Consider the following 20,746-nt stretch of genomic DNA (forward strand, 5'->3'; position numbering starts at 1 on the left):
TAAAGTGAAATATAATCAAACAAAATTGCACCATGAATTCACTAAAACTTTCGAAGAACCTTATAGCGAAATAGACTTTGACCAATTTTAAAGAATAACAATATGAACAATATATGAACTCATACTAAATATTAAAACCAAAACAATAATCTAGAATTTCATTCTATTAGCGTATTCTAATTCCAAAATATAATATTAATTCCAAACTATATAAAAAAATCCCTAAAAAGCACCAAAAGGGAAAAAAAATACAAAATCAATATCTTAGTCCCTCTTATAGTAAATCTCTCCTTACTTAATTTCATCAATTCATGCTAATTAGAAAAAAAAACCTAATTTCTAGGATTCACACTCAACACAAGAACACATCAATTTCATAATAATTTCGCATCGGGACATCAATTTGCCCGTCAAACATATATAATTCAAAGGTATAGTTGTAAAACTAGAATCAAAATTTTAGAAACACCACAAAACCCATCTCAATTGATCCTCTAAGGATCCTTAAATGTGTTTCCACTGCTCCCCAACTGTGAATAACTCATCCCTTACCTATAAGCGGGCTCACGTGCGTTGTCTGGCAGCAATATCGGTGTCTCTAACAGTTTCCTAATATTCTTCAAGCTTTTCCTCTGGTTTCTTTGTTAGGGTTTCCAAGCATTAGAGAGAAGAGAAGCGATTGAAGCCTCAATTTCACTGTCTCGGTGAGAGGGGAGTTTTTCTCTCTACCGACATTTTTTTGTAAATCCCAGTGGTGGTATTGTGCAAAATTGAGTTCCGAACCTGGTGACCAAATTTCAGGATGATCCAACTGTAACACGTTTGAGATCGTAGTTTTATTGGGATATCCTTGAGTGTATGTGGAAAAAAGAGTGGGTTTTAGGATAGAAAGAAGAGAGAATGAATTTGGGAGGAAGAAAGAGTGTAGAAACATATCTTAATGTAAAAACTCACTTAATATGTTTCTATTTATAGTTAGGGTACTCTGAGCTTATTATTTACTCTATTTTTCTTTATTTTATTATTTTATAAAAAGGAACTCTATTTTCTCCCTATCAAATCAATAAACATAACATCCTTTTCAATTTTCTAAAACACATATTTATTTTATTTACCTTAAAACAATTATTTTAATTAATAAAACTATTTCTCCTTATTTATTTAACTACAAAAACCTCATTATTTTTCTAAAACTCTACTTATTTTTAAATAATATACTTTTTAATATATTTTACAAAAATGGGGGTGTTACAGCTTGCACATGACCATTCTCACGCAATAGTAACATTGTATGTTACTCATATCTTGTTGCGGACGCGATTGCAATTTTGATCTTCCTTTTGGCCCATCATGTCTCCTCTAATGATTCCTCCCTCTCTCAGATTCCACCACAGCTAGTGCATGGTGTTCATCATTAACATTTTCAGTTCTCATCTTTCTCTCATTTTCTCTAAGAGCGACGGTCACCTCATCCAACTTTGAAGTTGATCTTCTCACAAGCAACGTTTGAACCAAAGCTTTGAAGGACCTTGATAGTGAGGCCAACAACAACAGTGCCTGCTCCTCATCATAGAGTTTATCATCCGCATTCAACAATTGGCTTACTAGCTGATTAAACTTGTTGATGTGGTCATGGAGATCTCCTCCCATCTCCATTTTGAGTTGATACAACTCCATCTTTGAACAAGGCGATTGGTTAATGACTTTGACACATTAATATTCTCGAGCTTCTCCCCCAAGGCCTTTTGTGTTGTCTCCTTCAACACATTGTGTTTTATCTCAAGAACAAGTGATAATTGAATCGTGCTTACAACCCTCTTTTGGATCTTAGTCCACTTGGTTTCATTTATAGAAATCGACCTTTTATCTTCTACAACCTAATCAAGACATTGTTGCACCAAAAGGTCTTGAATAGTATTTTGCCAAATCATAAAATTTATTTTTCATCAAACAACGGTATCTCGAACCTTTGTGTGTTCTCGGCCAGAGCTCTAATACCACTGTTGGATAATCAACGCTCCCTAAAAAAGATTAACCACACTTACAAAAGATCGTGAGAACACAATAAATATTACATGATTATAACCCACCCTAAATTGTGTATCACTCTACAAACTCAAGTACCTCATTCAATAGTTACAAGAAGTGTTAACACTTTCACACGAAGATACTTTTTTCTCAACAAAATGATTTTGTTTCTCAGTCTTTCTTCTCACACACTCTTTATTCATGTGTGTTTTCTCCACTAATTGTCTTCTCTATTTATAGTGAAAATTGTCTCCAATTATAATATATAAGTTCTCTTGAAAGTTAAAACAAAAATAACTTTCAATACATCCATTCAAACCATTCAAATAGACTTCATATAGTAAAATGTAATCTTTCACTTTACATTTAAACCACCTAAACTTTAGTGGTAAAAATTTAATTCCCATTATGCATTAAATGTACCTTATCTTTTGACTTGAAACTCTAAACAAAAGACTCAAATAGGAAGAGTGACAAAAAGAGAAAGAGCATGAGGAGAAACAAGAATGCAGTGACAATAGGTAAACTGTAATGGGGTATGAAGTTGAGAATTCACTCATTTGAAGGTATTTTTGGAATAGAAAGAAAAAGATGGATGACGTGTTTAAAAGAAATAGGCGGTGTATTATATTTTTTTCCTTCAAATGCTGTCCATCTAATACGTACTTTTAATTAAACCCTGGTACCCACCTGGTAAAGGGGATGAGTTTTGTGTTCACACCTCTTTATGCAACAGACATGTAATGTTAGGCACGTGAATTCAAGTGCAAAATTGCATAAGACAAGGCTTTTCAAACAAACAAATGTATAATGACATTTCTTAAGTCACAACCGCAGTAACAAATGGCACCTTGTGTGATGTGAAGTCACAACTAACCGCAGGCAAAGTTTTGAACAATATTTTCTTATGCGTTTCAAGTATTCCTTCAAAGGGAATCACCTACTCATCAACCCCCTAACACTCCTCCCACGTTGCCTTTCTCTCCATCTTTTATATTTTCAACTCTTTCTCATAACCAAAGATCAATTGAAGCAAAGAAACATACATTAGTTAAATTGGAATGCAAAAAAAGCTTCACGGTGCCTTTCTACTTCTCTTTCTTGCTATCTTGGTATTTTTATGAGTCATGCATATTCGCCTTATCAAGTTTTTAGCCTTAAGCCATATATATAGCTAATCAATTCCTGCATGCAACTAATATATGTTCATCTTTCTAGCTAGATGATGACATGAAGGAGTTTTAGTGTCAGAAATTTAGAAGGCTCGACAAATGATTCAAGGGCAGCTAATATTCAAAATTGCAATATATCTCTCTGAAGTATAAGTACATGAAGACAGGTACTTGGTCAATTATTTATTTAATTTATGATTCACAATAACTAATTTGAATATTTTAATTAATTAGATCCACTTTCTCTGAAGTACATATCCATCTGTGTGTTTATTGTCTGTGATGCATAAGTATATTCTGACCCTTCTGATCAAACACTGAAAACTGCAGGCTCAAACTCTCCTCATAACCAGGGGAGAATACATATGTTTGTTCTTTATTTAGTTTGAAAAGGGAGAAAAAAAAAAAGCTGTTTTCTTTTCTCTTGACATCAAACAGCAAAGTTGCCAAAAGTTGAGATTATTAGAAAGGCAAATGCTAAATACTTTCTCCTTTTTAATTTTTTAATCAATGTTCTAACAATACTAGTTAACAAAATCTTATAAAAAAATTATTTTCTGAAATTAGGAAACTAACCAACCGAAAGTGTCTAATTTTATTTGGGTTTAATGAAACTTCAGAATAATAATATAGGCACACATTTGTGCCTAGCATATGCTGAGTTTTTATTATGTAATTAGAATAAAAACCTACTTTATTTTCTGCACACTTATTATATATACTTTGATTTAGCGACATAAATAAGAATAAATTTAAAATAGTTTTATATTAATTATTTTTTGCAAAATAATTTTATTTTAGGAGTCCTTTTTCTGAATTTAATAAATAATAGATAGAATATATTAATATTTAAGCTCTTTAGAAATTTAACTTCGCCTCTTATACTGAATATATTGGAAACCTTATTTTTCCTTTTCAAATGTATAGCCGAAAAAATTAAAGTAATAAATATATTAGTGAGAAAATATATTAAAATAATTCAACTTAATAAAAATATTTGAGAAAATAATATCATGTTTTCTTAATATATTAATAATTTTGAAAATTATATATAAATGTAGAAAAATTAATTTTACGAATTAAGTTAATCATTTTTAATTTTTTATAAATTAATTAATTGATTCTTGTATAAAAAAATGGAGGGAGTATAACGAAGAAATAAGCTGAAATGAATCCACAGGTCTCAAAAGCTAGACAAAATGTAAAAAATACAAGTGTTATAATTTTGTTTATGTCCTTCTGGAAGACGTGGAACCAAATGCCTGCTTTGAACAGTGTGTAGCATGCAATGGCTCTAAAATATGGGGGCCGGAGCTGCTACACAAGTCTCTCTTAATTTCAATTTCATACACGATCGCATATAGGCTGATGTACGTAGTTCATTCAGGTTTAATTTCACGTGACACCTTCTCACTAATGGCCAACAAATTACATGAAACATCTTGCAATGATACGAGGCTTGGCAAACTTTCATGTGAGTAATAATCCCCACATATCTGCTAGTGAAAACATCCTGCAAATCAAATTCCACTTACACTCAACCAGGTAGGTAAAAGTACATAAATAATATATATTCAGCATTGCTTATTTTAATTTTATTTTTAAATTAGAGGGAATGCAATAAGAATAATCCATTCATTCCTTATAAAGATCACTTAAGCTGGAATTTTCAAGATGGAGCACTGATAAATAATAGGATTAAATCTGTTTTTATCCCATATTTTTGTTGAATATTGTTTTTCATGTCTAAATTTTTATATAGTGTAATTTAATCTCTAAATTTTATAAAAAATTTATTTTAAGTCCTTACTCACGACTTGAAGAGAAGTAAGCCCAAGAACTAAAAATACTTTTGTTTTTTTTTTAAATTTAAGAACTAAATTGCATAGACTAAAAATAAATAAAAATACAGGAATTAAAACATATTTTACTGTAAATAATAATACTCAAGTGTTCCTGAGGATATAGTGTTTTTCTTTCTATGTTAATTTCTTAATTTTGTAGACTTGTAGTTGTTGGAAAAGTCTACATGCATGTCAAGAGAACAGAAAGTATACTACCAACACGTTGATTTAAATTTATAAATTCATTATTGACTATATATGTGTTGATATATAAATATGTTGATATATAAATGTATATCAAGTTTACTGATCGATGAATTGAACACTTCAATAGAAAATTTAATTAAAACTCTAAAATTACACATATAGGTTTATCCAAGTATTCTTGATAACGAATCATTCTTGTGAAAACCGAAAATAAACTTACTATTTTTTTTTTCTGCTTTAACAACGTCAAGTAAAGAATTGATGGCTAAAACTCATGATACCCACTACCTTTTTGTCTTCTAGTGTGGGTTGACGAAATCATAGTTTTTTTTTATAGTTATTATCATCATGATAATTATTACTAATGTTTGGACTAATGGTATTCTTGAGTTTGAGACTTGAGTGTTTTGAATCTATGCATTAGATTTTAATGTGCTGCATGTGCCTTTTAGCAATGTGCATTGTCTTGCATTTCTCACATTGATGCATTCAACATAGACCAACACACCAAAGTATATGCATTGTCTTTAATTCCTTCATAATGATATTTTTTTCAATCCGTGGTCCCTAATCCGAAGAATTTGTAATTACCGGTGAAGGACAAGGTAAAGAGTGTGACCTCTATGAGTTTGATTTTGACATTTAAGGCAGAGGAATCCGTATCCTTAAAGATTGTTTCCATGCTTGCAAGTGACATTTTGTTTCCTTCAGCCCAAATCAAAGCATTATTTTCCCACATGGTTAGAGAAAAAAAAAGTTGTTTAGTGCTTAAGTTGTTAAGTCAATTGGAAACGCATTACCGATCAATGAACCAACGAGGCTGTTATTACTTGCAATTTAAGCTACAATGAAAGACACAATACCACCAAACATGAACTTGAAATTAAGTATTCTCTTTTTTAAGCTCTACCCACTTCAGAAAACTCGCCAACCCAATCTACCCTCTATAATACAGTTTTAGGTTACAAAAATAACACCCAACTAGTAATTTCACCTTAGAAGACACGTCTCTCTCTCTCACTATATATATATATAAATTTTTTTTTTTGGGAATAGGATTTAGTGTCCAATAGTACTATTGTACTTACTAAATAACGACGAAGATCATGCCTTGAAATTGTTTCGCACATTGAATTAAGGATGTTGACACTACCTCTTGTAGTATAGGTCGTGACAAATTCTTCTATGGAGTCACACCATAACATGTAGAAGGCCAAAATTAAAAACTTTTTTTGGGACCCAAGAGCGGTTTAGTCCTTTTATGGCAAAATCGTCATCGGTACATGCATGCTATTGTCTATGTATATGTACAGTATTCAATTCTTCTTATGTTTGTACATAAGATAAATTTGAACACATCTTAATTTTGTTTATCAATTGATTCAAAATTAATTTTATTCAATTTTAAAACAATGGGTCCATAATGTTTAAGTCATAATTAAGAATTTGTATCTCCTTTCTATAAATTGCATTACATTTCTCTCTCTCTTTGTTTTGTGATTAGACCAAAGAAGAAAAGGAATACAAACCAATCAAATGAGAAAATCCCCTTTCATCTTTTTTCTTTTTCTTGGCAACGCTTGCCTGATAAATAGACAACACATCCAAAAGTTCAGCTTATCAAAATGTTTCTCATTTCAATTCTAATGACTTTTTTTTGGTGGCCATTTTTTACCACAGTATATAATAAAAAAAACCTAAAACATCAACATATACATACACCGGTAAGAAAGTGTTTTTTTTAAGAAAAAATTAAGCACAAAAATTATTTGATAGATCATTTATTTATATTCTGATATTTGATTAACTTTAAGTACATTATTGATTAAGTTTAAACTTCATTAAGCAATACGAAATGAAATGAAAAATTGTTGCAGTTATAGACTTATAGGTTAGTTCCTATTGATTAAAAGTAGTCCTGAGCAGCATATATTCCCTCCAAAGTGGTAGAACTAGGACTAGATTCTACCTAGCAAAAGACAAAGAATCAATGGAATTTTCTGTCCCTTTTTTCTATTAGAATCTAACCGTACCTTACGAGTCATAGTATCCTCTGCCTTTGGATTGTGGGTCACTTTCTTTTGGGGTGGCCAAGTTAAGCACCATGCTTTTGAGCTTTTTCCATTCATTCCATGTCAAACAAGTGATTAGGTAACTCTCACTCACATCACTGCAATGTGCAACTTATTTGAGAAGAAGAAAGAATAAAGAATCACCAAAGCTCTTTATTACAAACAAATTGTGTGTCAAGGGGATCTAGCTTAGTTGATTGACTAACGTATGAGTTGTTGTAAACTCTATGACATTGTCTTCTATTCTTACATATAAAAAAACATACAAATTGTGTTGAGTCACTGAGGTTCAAAGAATTTGTGTCACTGTTCATCGTCAATGGCCACACTATACTACCACTGATTGTGTTTTAATTCTCATCTTCCATATACAAAGGTCTTGCATAATTCCTCTGTCTTTTCTTGGTGGCAAGTTCCTGCTTCAACCACTACTTATATTAATGCCACTCACTGAAACACCATTCCACTGATACAAAGAACTGTGTTTTTTTTTTGTTGCTCTTGTGTTGTTTTTCTTGTGTCATTCTTTGATCAATTTTCTCTCTTTCGAGACTCCATTTTCAGCATAGGAACCATGAAACAAGAGCCACTGGCATCACCAACGACATCGTCACTACCACAACCAACAATAACAACAAAAAATGTGATCAAGATTCAGAACAGTTTGACTCCATCACGGTTAAGACTTCCTTCCAAGTACAGAGAGCCTCCAAAGACTCCACCAGAGGTTGTCAACAATGGGATGGTGTCAACGCCATTGAGGAGAGCCAAGTCCGTAACTCCAGAGTTGAAGCACAATTCAAGGATCAAAAAGGGTCTTGTGCTGAACAAGGCCAAACCCAATGAAGAGGTTTTGGGAACAACGCAAAGGGGTAGGGAAGTTGAAGAGGCTAAGGTTGTTTCTCGTTTCGTTAGGCCTCATGCTGTGGAACAGTTTTCAAGGCCAAGAAGTGGAGTTGGAGATTTTGCTTTTAAGAGGGATAAGGAGGACCCTGATGGGAAGAGTAAGAAGGAATTGATGGAGAAGCTCGAGGCGAGTGAGAGTTTGATAAAGAATCTGCAGTCTGAAGTGCTGGCTCTGAAGGCTGAATTGGAGAAAGTTAAGGGCTTGAATGTGGAGCTTGAGTCTAACAACAGGAAACTCACTGAGGATCTTGCTGCTGCTGAAGCAAAGGTGGTGTCTTTGAGTGGCAATGAGAAGGTTAGAATTGAAATCTTAATGGGTTTCTTATTTGTTATAATATGCTTAAGGAAAGAACTTGGAATTTCGGAATGCAAGCTGCTTCTTCTCTTTAATTGTTGGTTCCTTTTTACTGTTCATAATTTCTACTACCTCATTTAAAAAAATCATGATGTTTAAGGTTAATGCATACAAATTAAGTAGAATTTAATATGGGTAAAATATTAATGTATTTAGAATACCTTGTATTAAATATAAGAGGTAAATGTGGTTTGTTGTATGTTGAAATGCTTTTAGATACGTTGCCACTTGCAAGTGTAGAACTTTCTTAAAGATCATATCTAATTATTTTAAATAGAGGCATATGTGGAAAAAAATAAATAATTAATAAGACTTGAAATTTGTAAAACATTAATAATTTTGGAATAAAAAAGAAAGGCTAAAGTTTTTGGAGTGGAGGTAGTAGTATGGTTAGTCCATTTATTGGAATCATCAAATGTGACTGAATTTTTCAGTGTTAGTTTGTACAATGATGCCGTACATCAGTTTAGTGGATAAGGGTTATCCATCAACTATGCATGCCTTAGAAATGAGTCTGTTTTTTGTTTTGGATGAAGGAGCCAAATGGAGAACATCAGAGCCCCAAGTTTAAACTCATTCAGAAACTCATTGCTGACAAATTAGAAAGGTCCATAGTGAAAAAGGAATCCATTACTAATGGAGGCTTTGTTAAAGCATCAATTCCAGCACAAACTGCAATTCCTGAGGTCACAACTACGAGGACAGGAAGAAAACCTACATGCAACTCGTGCCTGCCACCACCTCCACCACCGATGCCACCATCAATCCCTTCTAGGCCTATAGCAAAAGCGAATAACACTCAAAGGGCCCCAGCATTTGTGAAATTATTTCACACATTAAAGAATCAAGAAGGGATGAAAAGCACAACGGGGTCAGGTAAACAGCAGAGACCAGTAGCTGTCAATGTACACAGCAGCATTGTTGGAGAAATTCAAAACCGTTCTGCTCATCTTTTAGCAGTAAACATTGTGCTTTTAAATTCAATTGGTGGTTATACAGTTATACATTTTGTCTTTTTCAACTTAAATATGCACAATTACTGATTGGTTATGCTTTCCAGATAAGGGCAGACATTGAAACTAAAGGAGAGTTTATTAATGACCTTATAAAAAAGGTGGTAGAAGCGGCCTACACAGATATCGAAGATGTCTTAAATTTTGTTAATTGGCTTGATGGTGAACTCTCATCATTGGTGAGTTTGTAGCAAAATTATTAATCCAGTGAACCAATTATTCTCCACAAGTTAGGCAGCTGATTTATGTTAATTCATTGTCATTTAAGATAAGGACACATCATATTTATAGTTTCCCATTTGGTATGACATACATAGTTTTATTCCATTATAAATTTGTAGTAGTTTTAAATTGTTGTAAAAAGGGTGCACATCCTGTTTCTGAAATCTGAAAATTGTACCGTTGAAGACTGAAAATTTAGTATTAGTTAATTCAGAGTAAAAACTATAAGTTATTGCTGATTTTTCCTTGAATGTCATACCCCCCTTCTGAGTTGTATTACTTCTACCATACTTCCCTTCTAATTTTGTTGGTACATTTGGTTTAAGCCTGGTACATAACGAAAGGTGGTTAAGCAAAAAGCTTGAACTAATTGATTTTGTACATGACAACTCACATGTATAAACATTTATCAGCAAATGAGACATAATTACATTATAATTGCACATTATAATTGCCAAAAAGCAATGAGTGTTTTAAGATGATGTTTGATCAAGTGGTACAACTGAAATTATGCTGATACCAGGTTGCTGTTGGTTTCATATTAGCTATGCATTCTGTTTTCTGCAGGCTGATGAGCGTGCAGTCTTGAAGCATTTTAATTGGCCCGAGAGGAAAGCTGATGCCATACGTGAAGCTGCAGTTGAGTATCGCGAACTTAAATCATTAGAGCAAGAGATTTCCTCCTTCAAGGATGACCCAGAAATTCCATGTGGAGCTTCCTTGAGAAAGATGGCTAGCCTATTAGACAAGTTTAGAAATAAATCGATATCTTGTATTCAATTATTTATGTTAAATATGCCAGGTTCATAGTTTGGAGGATACTAACCCTGTCTTATCCTCTGGTTGTGATAGGTCTGAGAGCAGCATACAGAGGCTAATCAAGTTGCGAAATTCTGCAATGCGTTCATACCAAGAGTACAAAATTCCAACTGCTTGGATGCTTGATTCAGGAATCATGACCAAGGTATCCTTTTTATGGTTTCTTTGTGAATGTGATAACCATAATGATACTTAGTAAACCTTGCCTTTCTGATAAGAACTGGAGTTGTTGAAATTAGCCTGCATAAATAGATATCATACTTAATTACACGAACTGAGTTGTGAGAGCTTGGGTCATAGTTATGCATATACAGATTATCTATGTTAGAGAATTGAAAGTGAAATTTCCAATTTGCAGTTATAAAACCTGATTGGATGAATAATAAATATGCCATGTCTGCAGATAAAGCAGGCTTCTATGACTCTGGTCAAGATGTATATGAAAAGAGTGACAATGGAGCTTGGATCAGCTCGGAACTCAGACAGACAGTCTAGCCAAGAATCCCTTCTTCTCCAGGGCATGCATTTTGCATATAGAGCTCATCAGGTATTTCTTACATAACTGTCTGCAAAATTCTGCATATTTTCTTGTCATCAAAATTAATTTCCCAACATTGCAACTTGAAAATGTTTATAAATGGCATATTAGAGTGCATGATCTTAAATCGGATCCCTACACAGGAACAAATACCATTTGCTTGTTTGAATGATGAGTAGGCTTTTTAGTACTACTGGATTGCTGTTTCATGCTTTGCAAACTTATTAATGATTTTGGAAGTTATGGAAAATGTATAACTCATTGATCATTTCATGTCTTTGAATTTATTAACATTTTTTTTTCAGAAGAGTAATGTCAATGCAAGACAGATCCGCAACCTATTTGCAACTTACAAATTTGACATTTTCAGATCATTAGGAAGAAAAAGAAAGATACCTGGTTTTAACTAGATAAATTGAATATACATTTTTGTAAGCAAATTGAGAAAACCATATATGACTTTAAAACACTGCATATGATGTAATTAGTAGCAATTAATTGGATCATCCTAGCCCATTCCAATTCCCATATGAAATCAATCCATTTTCATAAAAGGCCAAAAGATATCACTTAGTGGAAGCCAACAATAGGGAATATTCTTACAGTTTTCTTAATTAATGAGGCTGACTCACTTATTGTGGAATGTTTTGGTAGTTTGCTGGTGGTCTAGATGCAGAAACTTTGTGTGCTTTTGAAGAGATAAGGCAACATGTACCAGCACACTTGGCAGGTTCTCGGGAACTTTTGGCTGGCATAGCATCATCATGAGAGGCCTTTGATATATTATACTTTCTTTTCCTTATGTCCAACGTTGAACAACATTAACATTTGGAAGAAATAAGAAGGAACATGAAGATATTCTGAAAAGAGTACATTAAATATAGTGGTTGAGCAAGTTAAGTGGCTAGGCTGCTACTGTTCAATGGTTTAAAACTAGCAGCTTCCCTCATCTTGCTCTGTGGATAAAATCTTTACTCATCGAGCTTAAATATTTTTTTCCCCCCAAGTTAGACCCCTCTACTTTCTAATTATGTAACAACAAGAAGAAGCTTTGCATGTATAGGTGCATATAATTAACTTCTACTGAGTACTGAGTTTCTGTAATAAACTAGAATTTTTACAGTGATGTTATTGAAAAGTAAAGTCCAAAGTATTCAAAGACTTGATTATCAATGAATTTTTCATAAATTCATCTCTTATATTAGATTCGATTAACTCTTCTGTTTTTTAAATGATTGAGTAGCAACACTCTTAACTTACAAAACTTGTTGAATTCGACTCGATGGAAGATAAACTATGATGTTAATTTAACACAACTATATGCTTAAGTTTGAATAGGTTGTTTCTGTTCATGTTAAGGGCATTAAGAAACTCCTAAGGACATTTATTCCATACGTATTACTTTATTGTGGAAACACATTTTTTAAGTTTTAAAACTAGGAAGTATCAATTCTCTTGATTACTGATAAATTATTTACGGGTCTTAAGGCTTGAAAATTTGAATTTGCAATAAGATAATCAATTATGGCTTAATTACACTTTTTGTCCTCAACTTACCAATTTTCTTTGAATATTGCCCGCAACATTTTTTATCGTGCATTTTGCCCCCAAATTTTTAAATATTGTGAATTTTATCTTGTCATATATCCTTTAAATCCCAAATGATGCTCATATTCTCTAGCATTTTTTAGTTACTAACTCGTTTTTCAGCTTTCGGTTAGTTTTATCAAACATGATCATTGTCAATGCATAGACTCATAGTATTTTGAAATTGCTTCTTAAGCTGCACGTCCGGCAATGACAGGACAATGCAACAACATTTGTAGGCAAGAAAAAGAATATTTGCTAGTTACACTAACAACAATGAAAGCATAACTTACTTAGTATACAATATTCGAACAACTAGACCAAAGCATCAGTTGGTATATATATAAATGTTTGAACACTAACGCCAAAACATTACTTACTATATGATTTTTGAACACTAAAACCAAAGCATCACTTACAATATATATTCAAGGCCAATCACTGCTTTACCGTCATTTCCATCACTTATTCATTTTTGGCCAAAGAAAGGGAAGCAGACAAGAACGAAGGGCTTAATTTGAAATCTTTCTGATGCAAAAGAAGTTGGTAATTAGTATTCATGTGTTTGTCATATAACAATCCCTTTCTTCCTTATTTGAACTTGGTGTATTGTAGATATCAAGTTTTTGTTTTATAAACTCCATGATTTTTTAGCTTCATTTCTAACTTTTTTTTTTTGTTTCAAGTTACTTTCTGTGTTTGACACTTGAGTTGTAGACACAAACAAAGTTCCAGTTTGCTCCTGTTCCAATTTAACACCACATTTTGACTTTCTTTGTGTGTTGTTTTTTTCTGTCTCAATTATTTCAAAAAATGATGAAGGGCGTAGAGGAAAAAGCCATGTTAGACAACAATGCTCCTTAAATAAAGTATGATGTTTTTGTTAGCTTCAGGGTTGAAGACATCTGCAAAGGGTTTCTTAGCCATTTGGTTGAGTCTTTTGAAAGTGTACTGTCTAGGATCCACAAAATACACGCGCTATGTCAATTGGCACTCTAAGACATACATCAACCCTCCATGTCAGCCCTGGTGCAAGAACACAGACACCCAACCCTTAGCAGATGGGCTCCCCAACGAACAAGTTATCTTTAACCTCTTATTATTTGAATATATTGTCATCCCTTTATCTCTTGGCAGATATTCAATTATCTACAAGGTGCAATTATCTTTAAGCTACATGCTCTCTATAACATTATCTATAAGCTACTGACTATTATCTACAAGCTAGTAATTATTTGCTAGGGATATAACAACCCCTACAAGTAAGGACCCACAACTATCTCTACACATTATAAGTACCAGGTTCTCTCATACTTTCTCTACACATTCACATGCTGATGCTTTTACGCTTATGAATACACACCTGCTCACAAACTTGTGTATTCTCTCCCACTCTCTTAACTCATATACTTACTTGAGTGTTAGAGTCCTTTGTTTTGAAAGTCCCCCCTCTTGCCCTCGTAACAAAGGTTAATCTCAGTCCGACGTACGAAGTCAGGTGCTCACCTTAGCCACATCCATCCTGACGTGTGCCAGCTGCGGATTTTGGTTAGTACATTTGACGTCCACTGTGGGGCCACATTAAAACATGCCCCATGATCTCTCGTTATCTCTTTCTTTCCCACCCATGGTTAGCACTCAGTTTGGCCTCAGATGCGAGACCCTGTATGAAGACTTCAATCCTCCTCCAACAACCATGACAGATAATGATACTCTCTAGCAACTCCAAATCCCCATTGTGAAGATGGAGCAACGATATGAGGAGGAGCTCAGAAAGTTGAAGGCTGACCATGATCAGTTGGACGCTCGTGTTAGACGTCCCCAGGGCGACGAGCATTCCACTTACACATTGCCTAAGTGCACCCAAGGGGACTCACAGTCAACACTCAAGATGATCCAAGTCTCTCCCACAAGCACCATCCTGCAGGGTGGACTACTCGTTGACACCCTTTCATTGACCGCATCATAGAAGTTGACATACCCCTGGGTTGGAAACCACTCAACCTCGAGAGGTACGATGAGACCATCGATCTAGATGAACATCAGGATGTTTTCCTGACCCAGGAAAATCTATACACCAATGACAATGCAATCCTGCGTCATGTCTTCCTAACCTCCATAAAAGAGGCGACATTGATCTCGTACGGTGGACTTCCTCCAAGGTCCATCGACAACTTCGACACTCTTGTTAAGCATTTTAGTGCACAATATGCAACTAGTCGGTCACATCCTATGACATTTGTTGCACAGGCCAATCTATGACAAGCAGATGATTAATGTCTCCTCAAATTCATGGATAGGTTTGGACACATTTTCGTCCAAATCCGCAATCTCAAACCAAAGGTAGCACTACACTCCATACTCCTCGCTTTGAAGCCTAACAAGTTTGGGGACAGTTTGTGAAAAAAACCCCTAGTAGCATGGACGAGTTGTGCAAACAAGACAAATGCTACTACATCTAAATGGAAGAAATATCCAGATTCAAGAATAAAGTCAGACAAGTCGGACAAAATGCAACAAACGAAAAGGAAGCATGAAGGCTGACTAACACAAGTCGAACAAGAGGCATAAGTCGGACAAGTGTCAGCCCCTCCCAAAAGGGCCTAGGTACGTGTGTTATACACGCCTGACGGCCAATCGTACTACAATCCTTGAGGAGGCTTTCAACTTGGAGGTACCCATGAAGACACGACCAAATACTACAAATATCATCGCAATATCTATCACAACACAAAAGACTGTTAGGCCCTAAAAGACAAAATAGAAGAGCTCATACAGGTAGGATACCTAGCCCAGTTTTTTAAGAGGTTAGACAACTACCTAGTATGAGTGAGACCTGGATGACACCAAGAGAAGAAGAATAGGAATCACGACACAGACAAAAGAAGAGACAGAGCAGAAGATCGAGGAAGATAGAGAGACAATCAACCTAGACGCGATCGAAAACGTAACATCCCATTTTTTTCATAAATAAATTTAAGAATTTTTTTTAGTAAAAATAATAAAAATAAATAAATAGAGTAAATAATAGGTCGTAAATTCCCCTAGCTATAAATAGCAACATGCTAGGTTTTTCAGACAGACTCCTCAGCCTCCTCTGCCTCTCATTTTCGATTTTCCCCTTCTCCTCTCAAAACCCTTTCTTTTTCCCGCAACCCACAAAACCTGTCTCAGAAAAACTATGATCTCAGACTCATTCACCGTTGGATCGTCGTGAAATTTGAGCACCACGTTTGCAACCAAATTTTGCGCATTCTCACCGTTGGGAATTACAAAATCGTGTCTGAGCTTAGAGGAAAACCCTTCGCATTGTAGCTTTTTATTTTCCCGCAAAAACCCAAAACTGTCTCGGTAAAACTACGATCCCGGTTTCTTTAACCGTTGGATTTGCATGAAATTTGGATATGTTGCTCGAAATTCAATTTCTCACACTCTCACCGTTGGGATTTGCGAGATAATATTCTTGGTGGGAAAAAAAGGAATCGCATGAAGACAGTACAAGCGGAGGCTTTAATCTCTTCTCCGTCTCTCTGACAGTCGAGAATTCTATCGGAGCAATCGGAGGAAAAACTTGAGAAATCTCAGGGAACCGCTATAGATGCCGCTATCGTTGTCGGAAGACACGTGAGTCCGCTTAGAGGTAACGGATGAGTTATTCACAATTGGAAATTAGTGAGAACATGTGTAGGGATCCTTAGAGATATCAATTGGAATGGGTTTTGGGGTGTTTTTGCAATTTTCATTTTATCCTTATAATTATTACAGTGAATTATATATGTTTGACAAACCAATTGTTGTGGAATTGATATGCTATTGTGTTGAGCGTGAACCCTATAAATCGAGTACTTTTTCTAATTAATATGAATTGATGAAATAAAGGAGAAATTTAGAGAGAGATATTGATTTTGTATTTTCTCTTTTTCTTGCTGTTTAGGTTTTTATATATAATTTAAAAAAATTAATATCATAATTGAAACTGACCAAAGTGTTCATATAATTATTTAGAATTTGTGCATTGAAAGCTTACTTTAAAATTTAAGATTTAATATGATGTATGCTAGTTTATATATATAGAGGTAGTTATTTATATTAATAATTTATGTAAATAATATTGTAGAGTGTTATAGTATGATTCTAAAAATTATTAAGTGTTGGAGTTTGAGAATATTATGGTTAAATTTTATGAACATGTGTATGTTGTACCTTATGAATATCATTGGGAATGTTATGAGATGGTTGATGTGATGTTATGAGATGTTAAAGTGTGGACATGATATTCGATTGTGAATAAGTGGATGTGTTAACACTTGATGTTATATTAATTATATCGTGAGCTATGAATTATACAATAACCTGACCAGTGTTTATGCGCAGTGTTAAAGAGAAAGTGTAGGTTCCTAGTTAGGAACCAGTGTTAAATTGTCGCGCAATTGTGTTAAACATGTTTGAAACATGAGTGTGAGGTCGTGGTATTTTATAATTCATGAGCAGTGCTTATAAATGAAATATGTGATGAATTGTGGAATGATATGTTGCCTTGAAATTATAATATTGTTATTGAGATTGAGTAAAAGTGTAAAGTAGAACAGGTGTTGAATTGTGAGATATGTGAAAACATGTGATGGTGGATTGTGACATTATGAGATGAGAAATTGTGAATGAGTTTTGGTTGTGAATAAGTGTGTGATTAACTCTTGATGTGACATTATTTGTGTTATAAGCTGTGAATTGTACAATAACCCGACCAGTGTTATCTTGAGAAAAGTGTAAATGCGCAGTGTTAAAGAGAAAGTGTAGGTTTCCTATTTAGGAACCAGTGTTAAAGAGAAAGTGTAGGTTCCTATTTAGGAACCAGTGTTAAATTGTAGCGCAATATGTTGTACGTGCTTAAGACACGAGTGTGAGGTCGTGGGTATTGTATAATTCACTAGCAGTGTCTGTGTGCTAAAATGATTTTAGGGGTTGGACCTGAATCAGGAGGGAGAGGCCCTGATGGACTCTTCGAAGTGTAGGCCTTGGGGGTCACCGGGTTTGAGTGCTCCTTTAAGCCTATGCTGATCTCATATGGTTGGAGCATTCTTGCAAAACATCGTGACCCTGACTGGTCTCCCTATGATCTTACTTAGTGAGAGTGACCTGGCAAACCCATTGTGTGGTGTGTCTTGTTATGTACTCCTAAGCGCCCCAGGGTGGTTTTTCACTGACATGGTACCACATTGCATATAGGCTTGAGTCTTAGCATAACTGTCTCATGCGCTTGCTAATTGTTTATTATGAAATTGATGTGTTATTATATCTTGATCAGAGAATGTGATTTTTGTGTAATGTGATTGATGATTGAAAAGTGTGATTGATGGATGAAAAGTGAACTTTGAATGACAAAGTGGTGGAATTACGTGAATTATGTGTAAGTAAATTTTATTTAGTTTATATGATGTGTATATCTAGTTGTCTTGTTTCTCTATTAGTTAGGAATGTGATAACTCACTCCCCGTGTGTTGTTTGTGTTTGGATCCTGTGATGATCTTGAACTTTGTGTTCGGGGGAGCAGACGACTAGGTGAATTGCTTTAAGGAACATTATGTTGAAGGACGTCGAGACACAACGCTCTGATAGAATGTGACAGTGGGACATAAGTTTTTATATTAGTTGCATGATGTTAGTCTATTTTATTTCACCTCACTGATTTAACAAAATATTTTTGTAAATTTGATGGCCTTATTTTGAGCCAAATATGTTTTAATAAGTTTTAATTGATAATAGTGAAGTGAATGTGAACTTTTTACCCGTGTGAATTTGGTTACCAATATTTTTATATATTTTGTTTATATATATATATGTCGGGGTAGAGGGTGTCACAGAAAACCTCCACAAGAACATGAACCCATCCAACAAATAAGAGGGGTGATCAACTCTATTGTGGGTGGATTCTCCTATGAAGGTCAGTCCAGCCAGTACCGCAAACGCCTCCTGGGAAATCGACATCAACTATGTCGATACACCAGCACCACAAAGTCTTCCTCTATCACTTTCATGGATGTCTCCATCATAATTGCTAACTTCATGGTGTCCAATGTCTTCATCGACCAGGGAAGCTCCATTGATATTTTATACTAGAAGACATTCCAGAGACTTGAAGTTTTGCCTCACACCATCCAACCTTACATCGGTCCACTCCTCAGCTTTGTAGAGGAACTAGTATAGAATAGAGGCTATGTCGACCTTATGACCACTTTCAGTTAAGGCTAGCTCTTTAGGTGCTTTACAATCAGGTATTTAGTCGTCGACGTAAATACCTCTTACTTTGCTTTGATTGGCAATAAAATGCTTAACGAGCTTAGAGCTATTGTCTCCATACTGCATCTAAATATGAAGTTGCCCACCTTGACAGGAGAGATCGTGATAGTCACAACAGATCAAAAGTAGGCACCACAGTGCTATGTAGAAAGCGTAAAAGTGGCACCCTATCTTCCCACCAGGGAGCTTGCCAAGCCTCACCCGACAGCAACTGAAGGTTCTTAAGTCATGAGCATGGACGAAGGGTCTCCAATCCAAGCCTTGATTGTCTACCAAACAAGCTTAAACGATGAAAGCCTATTGAAGAGCTCGTCAAGCTGTATCTTGGACCCAAACTTGGGTAGTGCAAGCAACTCAACAGGGACCTGACCAGCCATGAGCATAGACGCATCGCTGATGTTCTACACAGGAATGCAGACCTATTTGCTTGGCAGCCATCTGACATGTCGAGAATCAACCCCAACATTATCTTCCATAAGCTCCTAATTTGTCCCTAGGCCAAACTAGTATCACAGAAGAAAAGGAAAACTGGAAAAGAACGAAGTAAAGCTGTCATAGAAGAAATAGACAAGCTCCTTAAGGCCAACTTCATCAGAGAAGTCAAATATTCCACTTGGCTCACCAACATTGTCATGGTAAAAAAGGCCAACAACAAATGGCAAATATGCATCGACTATACTAATCTTAACAAGGCATGCCCCAAAGATGCATACCATCTGCTCAACATTGATAGGCTAGTCGATGGAGCATTCAGGTTCCAGGTGCTAAGCTTCCTAGAAGCTTACTATGGATATAACCAGATCAAGATATACGCTTCAAACGAGGAGAAAAAGGAATTCATCACTAAATATGCCAACTTCTACTACAAGGTCATGCCCTTTGGCCTTAAAAATGCAGGCACTACATACTATAGATTGATCGACCGAATTATCAAGCAGCAGGTTAGATGAAACATTGAGGTCTATTTTGATGACATGGTCATCAAGTCTCATAGCATAGCCCAACACGTGGCAAACTTGGGAGAAGACTTTGGAGAGCTCTGTAAATACAACATGTGCCTTAACTCGGAAAAATGCACTTTCAAGGTCGACGGAGGCAAGTTCCTGGGCTTCATGATCACACATCGGGGAATAGAAACCAACCTCAACAAATGCATTGCTATCTTGGAGATGCAAAGTCCTACTAATGTCCAGGAAGTCCAAAAGCTGAATGGAACACTAGCATCCTCATCCAAGTTTCTCCCTAAGCTTGCTGAAAAAGAAAAGTCGTTATATAAATTGATTAAGAAAACCAAGCCATTCTTATGGGACAAAACCTGTGAACAAGCCTTCTTAGCCTTCAAGAAGACCATTAGGTTTTGCGAAAGCCTAAACTAGTAGGGAGGATGATGGCCTAGTCTGTATAACTTTCAGAATTTGATATCTAGTATGAACCCCAAGACCACATGAAGAGACAATTCATGGAAGACATCTTGGCAGAGTTCGTCAAGAACGACAAAACCACCCTAGACTGGTGGAGCATCTACATTGACGGCATGTCCAACATTAAGGGAAGCAGGGAAGGAATCATCCTTGAAGGCCTTGACAATGTCACCTTAGAGCAAACCCTCAAGCTCAACTTCAAAGCCTCAAATAATTAGGTCGAGTACGAGGAGCTCATTGCAGGTCTAAAATTAGCAAAAGAAGT

The 20,746-nt window shown here is 35.2% G+C and overlaps 1 protein-coding gene across 8 annotated transcripts; it reads left to right on the forward strand.

Moving 5' to 3' along the window:
* The first annotated feature begins 2,913 nt into the window (after window positions 1–2,913).
* LOC114386321 lies at window positions 2,914–12,349 on the forward strand. 8 transcript variants are annotated; one of them, XM_028346286.1, is made up of 10 exons: window positions 2,914–3,140; window positions 3,247–3,367; window positions 4,588–4,745; window positions 7,888–8,524; window positions 9,121–9,543; window positions 9,645–9,776; window positions 10,387–10,568; window positions 10,672–10,783; window positions 11,042–11,185; window positions 11,831–11,961. In XM_028346286.1, the coding sequence occupies exons 3-10, from the start codon at window positions 4,633–4,635 to the stop codon at window positions 11,942–11,944; spliced, it is 1,857 nt and encodes a 618-aa protein (XP_028202087.1). In that variant the 5' UTR covers window positions 2,914–3,140; window positions 3,247–3,367; window positions 4,588–4,632; the 3' UTR covers window positions 11,945–11,961. The 8 variants fall into 8 exon arrangements, with proteins under 8 accessions (XP_028202087.1, XP_028202088.1, XP_028202089.1 ...); XM_028346287.1 differs by having other exon boundaries at window positions 2,914–3,108; window positions 3,251–3,367; XM_028346288.1 differs by having other exon boundaries at window positions 2,916–3,108; window positions 11,831–12,349.
* Window positions 12,350–20,746: the final 8,397 nt, after the last annotated feature.

The sequence above is a fragment of the Glycine soja genome, chromosome 15 (assembly GCF_004193775.1).
Source record: "Glycine soja cultivar W05 chromosome 15, ASM419377v2, whole genome shotgun sequence".
NCBI classification, from domain to species: domain Eukaryota; kingdom Viridiplantae; phylum Streptophyta; class Magnoliopsida; order Fabales; family Fabaceae; genus Glycine; species Glycine soja.